General features: G+C 41.9%; 1 protein-coding gene across 3 annotated transcripts in view; it reads left to right on the top strand.

Annotated features, from left to right (window-relative positions):
- Positions 1–12,961, top strand: part of USP16 (ubiquitin specific peptidase 16) — a 318,997-nt gene that overhangs the window by 230,621 nt on the left and 75,415 nt on the right. For all 3 annotated transcript variants that reach the window (XM_069204074.1, XM_069204073.1, XM_069204072.1), the window contains exon 12: positions 2,210–2,266. In XM_069204074.1, coding sequence (XP_069060175.1) covers positions 2,210–2,266 — 57 coding nt within the window. The remainder of the gene's footprint in view (positions 1–2,209; positions 2,267–12,961) is intronic.

The following is a 12,961-nucleotide window of genomic DNA, read 5'->3' as shown; positions in this document are numbered from 1 at the left end:
TAGCACACACAGGCTTGTAAGCAGTGTGTCTGTGCTGAGTGAGGGGTCTCTAGGGTGGCATAAGACATGCTGCAGCCCTTAGAGACCTTCCTTGGCATCAGGGCCCTTGGTACTAGAAGTACCAGTTACAAGGGACTTATCTGAATGCCAGGGTGTGCCAATTGTGGATACAATGGTACATTTTAGGTGAAGGAACACTGGTGCTGGGGCCTGGTTAGCAGGGTCCCAGCACTCTTCTCAGTCAAGTCAGCATCAGTATTAGGCAAAAAGTGGGGGGTAACTGCAACAGGGAGCCATTTCTTTACACTACATTCCTAGTTTAATTGAAGTAGTTTCAGTGGATCTTTTATTTACAACCACCTGGTATGGTCTTTACTGCATTTCCTTTTCAGTTACGCTTCACTTGATCCTTACTGTCCCACCTCAACAGGATATTGACCTAAGCTTAAAGGTGGAATAGTATTTCAGCTGGCACGTTGTGTGCCTACCTTGGTGACCCATGTCCTTGAAATCAGCAAGATATCACATTATGCCTTAATGAGAGTATTCCAAAAATAAATAAATCTAGGATTAACACTAATTAATTATATCCAAATGTGTTTTCTGATGACATGAAAGAAGTAAATGAGCTATTATGTAAACTCGAAGAAAGGAGAAGGTAATTTATTCCCAAGTAACAGATAACATTTTTAAGGAGCAAACTAGGAAATAAAATCATTGATTTAGTGTTTCCAAAAGAACATATTAATGATTCAGATTTGCAAATGCTTTATTGCCCTATGAACTGTTAAAAATATAGAAGACGTTGCACCCCAACCTAAGAGCCGAATGCTGTTGTACCTGCAACTGTGCTTAATTGACAACTTTATTCATGTTAAAGTCTGGATCCCTCTAACCCTGGAAATATAGGCATATTTTGTGCCTACAGTTTAAAATTGAATTGCTTCGAAAAGCAACATCACAACTTCAGCAGTTTGTGTATAACATTCATTGCCCTTTTCATTCAGACTTCCGCACAGGTACAAGCACTGAGCCTTTGGTCATGGCAACAATAGATGGTTAGCAGAATGTTGTTGATAATGTCAGCTTTTTGAGAAATGTGCTGGTTGGATCTTACCACAAGCTGCCAGGATTACGACTGAATAGTGTTGAAATTATTGCAAAAGTGACTTCTGTGAAGATAAGGTACATTTGAAAGTCGCAGGTTTCGACCTATCAAAAGTTGACCACTGCTTTTTTTGTGTCCACTGTGTTGAATTGTGAAACTCACTACTAATCACCTCAAAAGGCATGCAAGACTACCTTGAGTTTCCGAATATTTGTAAACGTTTAGCCCTTTTGCCAGGGCCAATAAGCAGTGAGTCACTCAGCTCAGTCTGGATAGACACACTTCTTTCTACAGTGCCTGGAGACTCTTTTGTGCGATAGTGCGGTTTACAATTATAATAAAATAACATATGTTGCAGGAGCGTGACTCGAGCAGGCGAGGTTTAGTCTTGATTGCTAGAGGTAAAAGAATCAAGGTAGGCTTAGAGGTACCCCATATGTTAAATGCGAACTTGGAGTATCATTGTATAGCCCACTCTAGTTAAGGAACTGCCCACTTGTTCTTAGATAATTAAGGGTATGGATTACCTGCTTATAAAAGAAGATATGTTTATAATGCAAGGAACGGAGGACCTTTGAAGTAGTGCCAGCGTCTCACTATTGGGATTTCCAAGCGTATATGTTTGAACAGTTGGTCAGCAGGTCATGTGAACAAGAAGTAATCCATACAGCACCATGTTAGCCCTCTTGTTTGCCTCATGTCCTAGATACTAATTCGAAGATTTTCTTCTTTGCTGTGTGAATGGTGAATTGACTAAAATGAATTGAATGATACCAAAAAAGTGAATAAGACTTTACCATTTCAGTCCCTTACATTAATTAGCCTTATGCCCATGTCCATCCTCATAGATCTCACTTTGATCTTTCCAGAACTAATCACTATTATGAGCTTTGCATTACGGATGCTACTATTCATCCTTTCTCTACAATATATTGTTATTGGTGTTTTTTTATGCTATTTAATGGTTCTTCCAAAGCACGAGCTCTGCCTGCTTCATAATGTAATATGTCAAACAGTAATGACATTATGTGCACACCTGATCTGAAGGAAGATATTCCATTTTATAGATGTATTAAAGGTTTGTTCTTCCTTCCCTTTAAGGTGTCCTTAGTTCATGAGTCCTTCCTGGATTTGTCTCTGCCCGTTTTAGATGAACAGGTGAGTACTGAGTGCTTATTGTAAAGTTTGTATTCCAAACTATCATTTGTGCAAAATGTATTCAAAACACTGTGTGGGCACAGCTTTTTTTTAATATAGACTATATAAAAAGTACTTTACAGAGGTCACATGATAACATCATATTCTGTCGCCTGAAACAATAGCACAAGACCAAACTTCTATTGTGAGACCACAGCTCCATTCCTAAAAACAGCCAACCCGTGTGAGCTCACATATAGATTAGTGACATCTAAGAAAAGTGTAGCATTCCAATGGTTGCCTGACCCCTGATCCCCACCAACACGTGCAGCTTCATCCTACAGCCGATTTTTTTTCCATCCTCCATAATGAAAATACACCTGAGGAAAACATTTTTAACTTGCATTGAAATCCTGTGCAATATATTTAATGACCTGTTGTATTTTATTCTTCATAGAGTAAAGCCAACTTTACATCTTCAGCAACCACACAATGATACAAATATCTCACTAAAATCAACTTCATGGCCCTCTCCTCCCAAACATACTCTTAATGCAATCCGAGAGAATATTTCTTCATGCCAGACACACAAAGTGTTTTCACTTTTTACTCAGAACTCCGTGTATGTATGTAAAACTCAATATATATGTTTTAAGACAATGTCTGGGAAAGAAGAACAATTAAGCCAAAAATAATGAAAAAAATGAAAAGGAAAACATTGGACCAATCATGCTATGGCACAGACACTAATCTCAGTAGCAACTGCCAAGCCAAGTTCATAGGATCTTGCTTGCCGCTCAGAGAATGAGGGTACAGCTGTGGGAGGTAGAGAAATTGCACAGGAGAAACAATTCTCTGACCAAGGAAATGGGTGGTGAAATATTATTGATCCCACAAATTGTTCTAGCAAATGCTGAAGCCAGTGCAGAAATAAACGAAGCTGTCAGTGCCTTACCCTGATGTTGTATTCAAATATTTCAAAATTGAAAAACCTAAAACCATTTTCATGCTCTAAATATTCAAATATTGAAAACCTAAAACAAAACTAAAGCATAAAAGAAAGTGTTTATACTTTTAAGAATGTGGAGTAAATACCATCTTTCAACTCTAAATAGAAAGATTTCAAAGAGGCATTCTCATGTTGATGCTGAAACAGCAAAAGATCACACCTTTATGCTTCCACAGTTTATAAAGACCTTACTTGGGCTATCCTGCCACTAACCATAACTTCAGAATCAATAACAGTAAAACCTTCAAAAGTTAGCTGTCAAACGCCACTTCTGCAAGTTGGCTTTGGAAATAAGCAGGTTTTCAAAGATTTCCTAAATTTCAAGAGCTTAGTTTCTCATTGGTAAAACGTAACAGAACTGAATTCCATGATTTACCCACAACAACAGAAAACATGCAGTCACCAAGCAAGGACTGGCTGAACAGAAGAACTGTTAGGCGGGCTTGGTCACTAGATCTCCTTAAGGGTGAAGGACATTATCCCTCAAAACGCTAAGTCAAAGCAGATCCACTGCACAGATAAACAATCTTGTACACAAGGTATAATGATTTAAGACAAAGAAAGAAAGCATGTAATTGTGGAAAAACAAACAATCTTTTACTGTAGTTATTCTGTTAGAAGAAGCGCCAGAAAGAAGCAGAGAGGGTAAGTCATACACCATCCTCTCCATTATCTCACCATTGTGCACCCCGGTGGCATGAAAAGTATACTAAAGAGGTAAAGGTCACATGATCTAGAGAAACATGTCATCAGGATGAGGAAGCTGAAAGGTTGAGCAAACGATTTGGGCGAATGTTCAGGTTGATTTTCTAAAACGTGTTTTGGAAACCTATCCAAGTAAATCATCTCAACCAGATGACATCACTGCAGACCACACAATTTCGAAAAAGAGAGGGGACACACCTGTAGTGTATAAATGGTATAGTAGCATTCCTCCTTTTAAATTACATTTAAGCCCCATAGAGAAAAAGATGTCATACTTGTGTGCTGCTCAGTGTCAACCAGTAGGGAATTAAAGCATCTGCAGTATTAAAGCGGTCACAAATCCCAACTGAAATAAAATATAGGACTTCTCCACAATAACCTGTATATACAGGGAGTGCAGAATTATTAGGCAAATGAGTATTTTGACCACATCATCCTCTTTATGCATGTTGTCTTACTCCAAGCTGTATAGGCTCGAAAGCCTACTACCAATTAAGCATATTAGGTGATGTGCATCTCTGTAATGAGAAGGGGTGTGGTCTAATGACATCAACACCCTATATCAGGTGTGCATAATTATTAGGCAACTTCCTTTCCTTTGGCAAAATGGGTCAAAAGAAGGACTTGACAGGCTCAGAAAAGTCAAAAATAGTGAGATATCTTGCAGAGGGATGCAGCACTCTTAAAATTGCAAAGCTTCTGAAGCGTGATCATCGAACAATCAAGCGTTTCATTCAAAATAGTCAACAGGGTCGCAAGAAGCGTGTGGAAAAACCAAGGCGCAAAATAACTGCCCATGAACTGAGAAAAGTCAAGCGTGCAGCTGCCACGATGCCACTTGCCACCAGTTTGGCCATATTTCAGAGCTGCAACATCACTGGAGTGCCCAAAAGCACAAGGTGTGCAATACTCAGAGACATGGCCAAGGTAAGAAAGGCTGAAAGACGACCACCACTGAACAAGACACACAAGCTGAAACGTCAAGACTGGGCCAAGAAATATCTCAAGACTGATTTTTCTAAGGTTTTATGGACTGATGAAATGAGAGTGAGTCTTGATGGGCCAGATGGATGGGCCCGTGGCTGGATTGGTAAAGGGCAGAGAGCTTCAGTCCGACTCAGACGCCAGCAAGGTGGAGGTGGAGTACTGGTTTGGGCTGGTATCATCAAAGATGAGCTTGTGGGGCCTTTTCGGGTTGAGGATGGAGTCAAGCTCAACTCCCAGTCCTACTGCCAGTTCCTGGAAGACACCTTCTTCAAGCAGTGGTACAGGAAGAAGTCTGCATCCTTCAAAAAAAACATGATTTTCATGCAGGACAATGCTCCATCACACGCGTCCAAGTACTCCACAGCGTGGCTGGCAAGAAAGGGTATAAAAGAAGGAAATCTAATGACATGGCCTCCTTGTTCACCTGATCTGAACCCCATTGAGAACCTGTGGTCCATCATCAAATGTGAGATTTACAAGGAGGGAAAACAGTACACCTCTCTGAACAGTGTCTGGGAGGCTGTGGTTGCTGCTGCACGCAATGTTGATGGTGAACAGATCAAAACACTGACAGAATCCAATGATGGCAGGCTTTTGAGTGTCCTTGCAAAGAAAGGTGGCTATATTGGTCACTGATGTGTTTTTGTTTTGTTTTTGAATGTCAGAAATGTATATTTGTGAATGTTGAGATGTTATATTGGTTTCACTGGTAATAATAAATAATTGAAATGGGTATATATTTGTTTTTTGTTAAGTTGCCTAATAATTATGCACAGTAATAGTCACCTGCACACACAGATATCCCCCTAACATAGCTAAAACTAAAAACAAACTAAAAACTACTTCCAAAAATATTCAGCTTTGATATTAATGAGTTTTTTGGGTTCATTGAGAACATGGTTGTTGTTCAATAATAAAATTAATCCTCAAAAATACAACTTGCCTAATAATTCTGCACTCCCTGTATATGTTTATATAGAAATGTGGAATTGGATGCCTTCAGTGTTGCAACTGCTAAAAAGAGGACACAAAATGTAACTGTGAGAACTGTTCCTCTTCCATATGTAAAGATAAGAGGTTGGATGCACTGGGTCAATGTGTGAAGAGAGCTGTAGCCATATAGTGGCACATATATAACTCCATTACTCTCCTTAGCTGATACGGCCAACAGCAACAGGAGAAAGTGCAAGAGGTGGTGCAACAGCTGATTGAAAGCAGGTCCGAATGCAGCATAGATTAATGTTGGCACATGCATGACTAAGAGTATCTGGGTGTAAGCCCTGAGGTTCATGCTGTGGTGTCTGATGGACAATTGTTTTGACACCAAGTAGATCATTCTCTGTTGAATACACACACAAATAATGTCGACAAAATCTATGGTAGAAACGCAGAGTACAGAAAGTTATAATAGAGAAAAACCTACTAAGGGCAGACTACAGGTGATATGGATTTATCCACAACAAGAATACTAATCACATCCACAAGACATTCTGTAAATAGGAAACCTTGAGCAGTGAACTCTGTATATCTTCCTTTGACAGATATAATCTGCTGTTATCTTCTTGCTCTTTGATCTTACCTTGGGGACTGTTTAGCTAGATCTATAGCGATAGATCTATAACTCATTGTTTCTAAAACCCACTGATCAGAGGCGGTCAATTCCTACTGTTGTGAATCACCCCTCACAGGTCCCCCACTTTTGATCAATTATCAGGGGATACAAGTATGGTGCCAGGTTGTAGAGAAGACAGAACCTCCCTGACTGTCTCCTTTTCCTTTACCACTGACACGAAAGGGCTGCATTTGGTTGTGTGTTGACTGTTGTCCCAAACAATTCACAGAGGAGGTACCACAGAAGGAGAAAAATGAAGGAATTTAGAGGCAGATGTATGTAACACTGGTCACAATTTGTGATTATTTTTGTTGTGACCAGTGTGGTAATTTGTGAACCGACCTATGCACTAAGATCTGTTTGCAGATTACAGATTCCTAGTGGGTCGCAATTCAGCTGAACTTATGAATATTAATGAAGTCCACTAGGAATCACAGCCATCACAGGGATAGTGGCTTACTGAGGCCATCAGACCTCCATGTCTATGACTGCTTTTATGTGAAACAATTTTTTTGTTTAAATGCAACACATTATCATTAAAGGGAAATGGGAAGTGTTTAAAAACATAAATACATGTATTTTTAAGTAACTTTTTTTGTTAAGAGTAGACATTGATCCCTGGGACCGCTGCCTACTCTTAAAAAAAAATGTTAAACATTCTCAAAAGGAAGGGGTCCCTTTGGGACCCCATACCATTTACGGATTGTTTCCCAGCTCCTTAGAGAAGGTGGTAAAAGATTAACGTTTTGCGGATGGAATTCGTTTGCAAAACATTAATATATACCAGTTCTAATGAGCATTTAAAAGAGACGCCCTAAATACGTCCCTTCCAAATACCCAGGCAAATGGCCTGATTATGGAATTCGTACAGTTTGCGACTCAAAAAAGGCTTGGTACATCTGGCACTGACTTCATAAACTTCTCTTTAGAAATTGGAGTATTGGTCAAGGGGAATGAAAACCCACTTCAAATAATATAATCCTTGTTGGAGTGAACCGATAAAATCAGCAAACAAACCTGTGTTTAACACTCTTGTAGCTTGGTAAACAGCAGTCAGACTTAAGTTGGGCAACATGTAAAGTATTAAAGCAGCACTCAAATAGTAGCACATTGAAAACACAAGAGAAGGAAAATCCCAACCCAGTTTAGAAAAAAAGAGAATATTTAAAAATGACACCAAACCAACAAAAATCCAATAAATAGAACCAGAGATCTGAATATTTAGAGTTTGCATTAGAAGTACTGTTACAAAGTTCTTACTGTGGTAATCAGGTTGCACAAGACTGGGTCAAAGTCAAAAGTTAAGGCCAACTGCAACGGAGCATAGGTCGGATACAGGGACCATTCTGAGGAGAGGAAGTTCTGAACATGGGGACCTCAGTCCTTTGAACATTCTGACTTTTTTTTACCTTGTGAGAGGCAGGCAGTACAGCAGGGAGGTAAAGAGGCCTGTATAGGCAGGTATCTTACAGGCAGTGCAGCATGTCTTGCAGGTGATTGGATCATTTAGCATTAGCCAATAAAGCTGTTTGTAAATGGAGGCAATATTGTTGAATTTTTTGATGACATACTCATTCTGGCTGTGGATTGTAAAGTGGCTTGCGCAGTGAGATAAGTTTGAGGAGCCCCGCCTGGGATGGCATTTTGGAAATAGAGACTGCAGATTACCAGTCCATTCACTGTCATTTTCAGTTATTTACAAGAGATAAGGGGCCTGATTTGCACAGATAAGCATACATGTTTGTGTAAGTTTACTTTTTCTTTTCTAATATTTATAAAACTGCAATTTAATAGTACGTTTATGAGTGTGGAGATTCCACAGTTGGGCAGAGAATTCCCCACGTAAAAAGATAGGCCATAGAGTTCCAGCGGCTAAAATAGCTGAAGATGTAAATGTAAAGTTTACAAGAGGTTCAAAAGTCCACAACACAAGTCATATGTGGCTAAATGAAACTTGTTTGTTTCATGTCATGGTAACGAACAATAGGCATGCTCACCTGATAATAGGGATAATATTAATTATCTTCGAAGTTACACCCCAGTCAAGGTACACTGGGCACCCAGACACCCATATTGGCATATATGAGAGTACTAAAGAATAGGTGACTTTACAATTCCAGTGATACATGTTTTTTGGAAGGGATGAGAAATAATATATCCACCACATGGGTTACTGCCCCCAACCAGGTATTTGAACACAGTCTTATGTAGGGTTATTGTCCTTTTGAACCAATACATAACACTCTAGCATGAAACATCTGACCTTAAAAAACATTTTCCTAGTAGCATTTACCTATTTATTTATAGTGATTGAGATGCAAGTTGTTACAGTTGATCAGCAATACTTACAAATGGATAGAGATAATATAGTAATGACCATGTGTAAGGAAATGCCTCCTTGGCATGGTTGCCCCCTGACTTTTTGCCTTTGCTGATGCTATGTTTACAATTGAAAGTGTGCTGAGGCCTGCTAACCAGGCCCCAGCACCAGTGTTCTTTCCCTAACCTGTACTTTTGTATCCACAATTGGCAGACCCTGGCATCCAGATAAGTCCCTTGTAACTGGTACTTCTAGTACCAAGGGCCCTGATGCCAAGGAAGGTCTCTAAGGGCTGCAGCATGTCTTATGCCACCCTGGAGACCTCTCACTCAGCACAGACACACTGCTTGCCAGCTTGTGTGTGCTAGTGAGGACAAAACGAGTAAGTCGACATGGCACTCCCCTCAGGGTGCCATGCCAGCCTCTCACTGCCTATGCAGTATAGGTAAGACACCCCTCTAGCAGGCCTTACAGCCCTAAGGCAGGGTGCACTATACCATAGGTGAGGGTACCAGTGCATGAGCATGGTACCCCTACAGTGTCTAAACAAAACCTTAGACATTGTAAGTGCAGGGTAGCCATAAGAGTATATGGTCTGGGAGTCTGTCAAACACGAACTCCACAGCACCATAATGGCTACACTGAAAACTGGGAAGTTTGGTATCAAACTTCTCAGCACAATAAATGCACACTGATGCCAGTGTACATTTTATTGTAAAATACACCACAGAGGGCACCTTAGAGGTGCCCCCTGAAACTTAACCGACTGTCTGTGTAGGCTGACTAGTTCCAGCAGCCTGCCACACCAGAGACATGTTGCTGGCCCCATGGGGAGAGTGCCTTTGTCACTCTGAGGCCAGTAACAAAGCCTGCACTGGGTGGAGATGCTAACACCTCCCCCAGGCAGGAGCTGTGACACCTGGCGGTGAGCCTCAAAGGCTCACCCCTTTGTCACAGCCCAGCAGGGCACTCCAGCTTAGTGGAGTTGCCCGCCCCCTCCGGCCACGGCCCCCACTTTTGGCGGCAAGGCTGGAGGGAACAAAGAAAGCAACAAGGAGGAGTCACTGGCCAGTCAGGACAGCCCCTAAGGTGTCCTGAGCTGAAGTGGCTCTAACTTTTAGAAATCCTCCATCTTGCAGATGGAGGATTCCCCCAATAGGGTTAGGATTGTGACCCCCTCCCCTTGGGAGGAGGCACAAAGAGGGTGTACCCACCCTCAGGGCTAGTAGCCATTGGCTACTAACCCCCCAGACCTAAACACGCCCTTAAATTTAGTATTTAAGGGCTACCCTGAACCCTAGAAAATCAGATTCCTGCAACTACAAGAAGAAGGACTGCCTAGCTGAAAACCCCTGCAGAGGAAGACCAGAAGACGACAACTGCCTTGGCTCCAGAAACTCACCGGCCTGTCTCCTGCCTTCCAAAGATCCTGCTCCAGCGACGCCTTCCAAAGGGACCAGCGACCTCGACATCCTCTGAGGACTGCCCCTGCTTCGAAAAGACAAGAAACTCCCGAGGACAGCGGACCTGCTCCAAGAAAGGCTGCAACTTTGCTTCCAGCAGCCTTGAAAGAACCCTGCAAGCTCCCCGCAAGAAGCGTGGGACTTGCAGCACTGCACCCGGCGACCCCGACTCGGCTGGTGGAGATCCAACACCTCAGGAGGGACCCCAGGACTACTCTGATACTGTGAGTACCAAAACCTGTCCCCCCTGAGCCCCCACAGCGCCGCCTGCAGAGGGAATCCCGAGGCTTCCCCTGACCGCGACTCTTTAAATCCAAAGTCCCGACGCCTGGGAGAGACCCTGCACCCGCAGCCCCCAGGACCTGAAGGACCGGACTTTCACCGGAGAAGTGACCCCCAGGAGTCCCTCTCCCTTGCCCAAGTGGAGGTTTCCCCGAGGAATCCCCCCCTTGCCTGCCTGCAGCGCTGAAGAGATCCCGAGATCTCTCATAGACTAACATTGAAAACCCGACGCTTGTTTCTACACTGCACCCGGCCGCCCCCGCGCTGCTGAGGGTGAAATTTCTGTGTGGGCTTGTGTCCCCCCCGGTGCCCTACAAAACCCCCCTGGTCTGCCCTCCGAAGACGCGGGTACTTACCTGCAAGCAGACCGGAACCGGGGCACCCCCTTCTCTCCATTCTAGCCTATGCGTTTTGGGCACCACTTTGAACTCTGCACCTGACCGGCCCTGAGCTGCTGGTGTGGTGACTTTGGGGTTGCTCTGAACCCCCAACGGTGGGCTACCTTGGACCAAGAACTGAACCCTGTAAGTGTCTTACTTACCTGGTTAACCTAACAAATACTTACCTCCCCTAGGAACTGTGAAAATTGCACTAAGTGTCCACTTTTAAAACAGCTATTTGTCAATAACTTGAAAAGTATACATGCAATTTTTATGATTTAAAGTTCCTAAAGTACTTACCTGCAATACCTTTCGAATGAGATATTACATGTAGAATTTGAACCTGTGGTTCTTAAAATAAACTAAGAAAAGATATTTTTCTATACAAAAACCTATTGGCTGGATTTGTCTCTGAGTGTGTGTACCTCATTTATTGTCTATGTGTATGTACAACAAATGCTTAACACTACTCCTTGGATAAGCCTACTGCTCGACCACACTACCACAAAATAGAGCATTAGTATTATCTCTTTTTACCACTATTTTACCTCTAAGGGGAACCCTTGGACTCTGTGCATGCTATTCCTTACTTTGAAATAGCACATACAGAGCCAACTTCCTACACCATGCATCCAAAATGTCTACTCACAATAGAGTCTGCCAATACATTAGTCAGACTATCTATTTGCTGACTGTGTTTCAAAATCCAGTGGGAAGAGCATTATGTTCACTGGATGTTAGGGCAGCAATGTATTACACTGTTAAAAGGAATTGTAAAATGTCTGATTTTGTTTATCACTTGCATCTGAGTATGAAGTTGCTTGATTGATTATGAAGACAATTCGGATTTTGGATGTTTTAGCTGGAAATATGTTGCTAGCAAAACCAATGGCACATCCTTCATGAAGGAAGGGTACTTTATTGCACACATAGGATATGTATTATCAAATGATGTTGTGTGTGTCTACGTGACCATTGATATACATGTTTAAGAAACACTACTATGTATTTGATCAAAGCAAGACGTTGATGGGAACAAGTTATGGCATTTGTTTCCAGCTACTCACTGTTCACACCATCCTCAGATGAAATACTGCTGTATAATCATTGCTCAGCTTATGGATATAGAATGGGTTGTCCCTTCAAAAGAAACTTACATATCTACACGTAATAATTGTTTTGCAGTCTGAGGCTATTCTAGATGTGCATGCGTCCCTTACCACCTCCCTGGTAAACCGGAATAGTGCCAATTAAAACTGTAATTCAGATAACAGACAGTGCTGGCTTTCCATTCATCATAAAATGAAAAGATGGTGACCATGTACTAGGGCACATATGTATACGGTCTGCCTTATAATGACTAATTTTAACTCTGTCTGTGATCTACTTTAATTTTATGAAGAGTATTTCTGGATCCAACCTCTAAATATTGTAAAAATGCACAGCAATAGCCTCAATCTGCAAAATTATTGTTAGAGGAAAGTGACGGATTTGTTTTTCTTTACTAGTCCACTTCAACTCAAGAGTCACTTCCCTTAGATTTGTGTTCACTTGCACTCTTTATGGCAGCTAACTCATTAGGACAGTCTGGTGCAATGGGTCATGTCTGGTAGGTGCACTAAGGTATTCAAGTGTTAGTCCTGTCCAGTGCCTTGGTGACCCATGTCCCATAGTTGGAAGCATCAGCCCAGGGAGAGATGGGTATCAGCTAGAGTCAACCAGATACTATCAATAGTGCAAATTCTGAGAAAAGGAATTGTATGACCTTTGTACAGGAGACAATTGATAGACTCCCAGGATATATATCTCCACTTCTTTGGCAATCTAACCCTGCTGATGCTAGATAGACTAGCAAGGGGGGATCTGGAGAATTATATCTCTGTGGAAGGAGTAGAGAAGGAAGGCACACCAGGTCCTAATGGACTATCAGGGCTGTTCTATAAGGAATCCTGGTTTCT

This window comes from Pleurodeles waltl, chromosome 8 (genome assembly GCF_031143425.1).
Source record: "Pleurodeles waltl isolate 20211129_DDA chromosome 8, aPleWal1.hap1.20221129, whole genome shotgun sequence".
Classification (NCBI taxonomy): domain Eukaryota; kingdom Metazoa; phylum Chordata; class Amphibia; order Caudata; family Salamandridae; genus Pleurodeles; species Pleurodeles waltl.
This window is presented reverse-complemented; position numbering and strand designations above follow the sequence as displayed.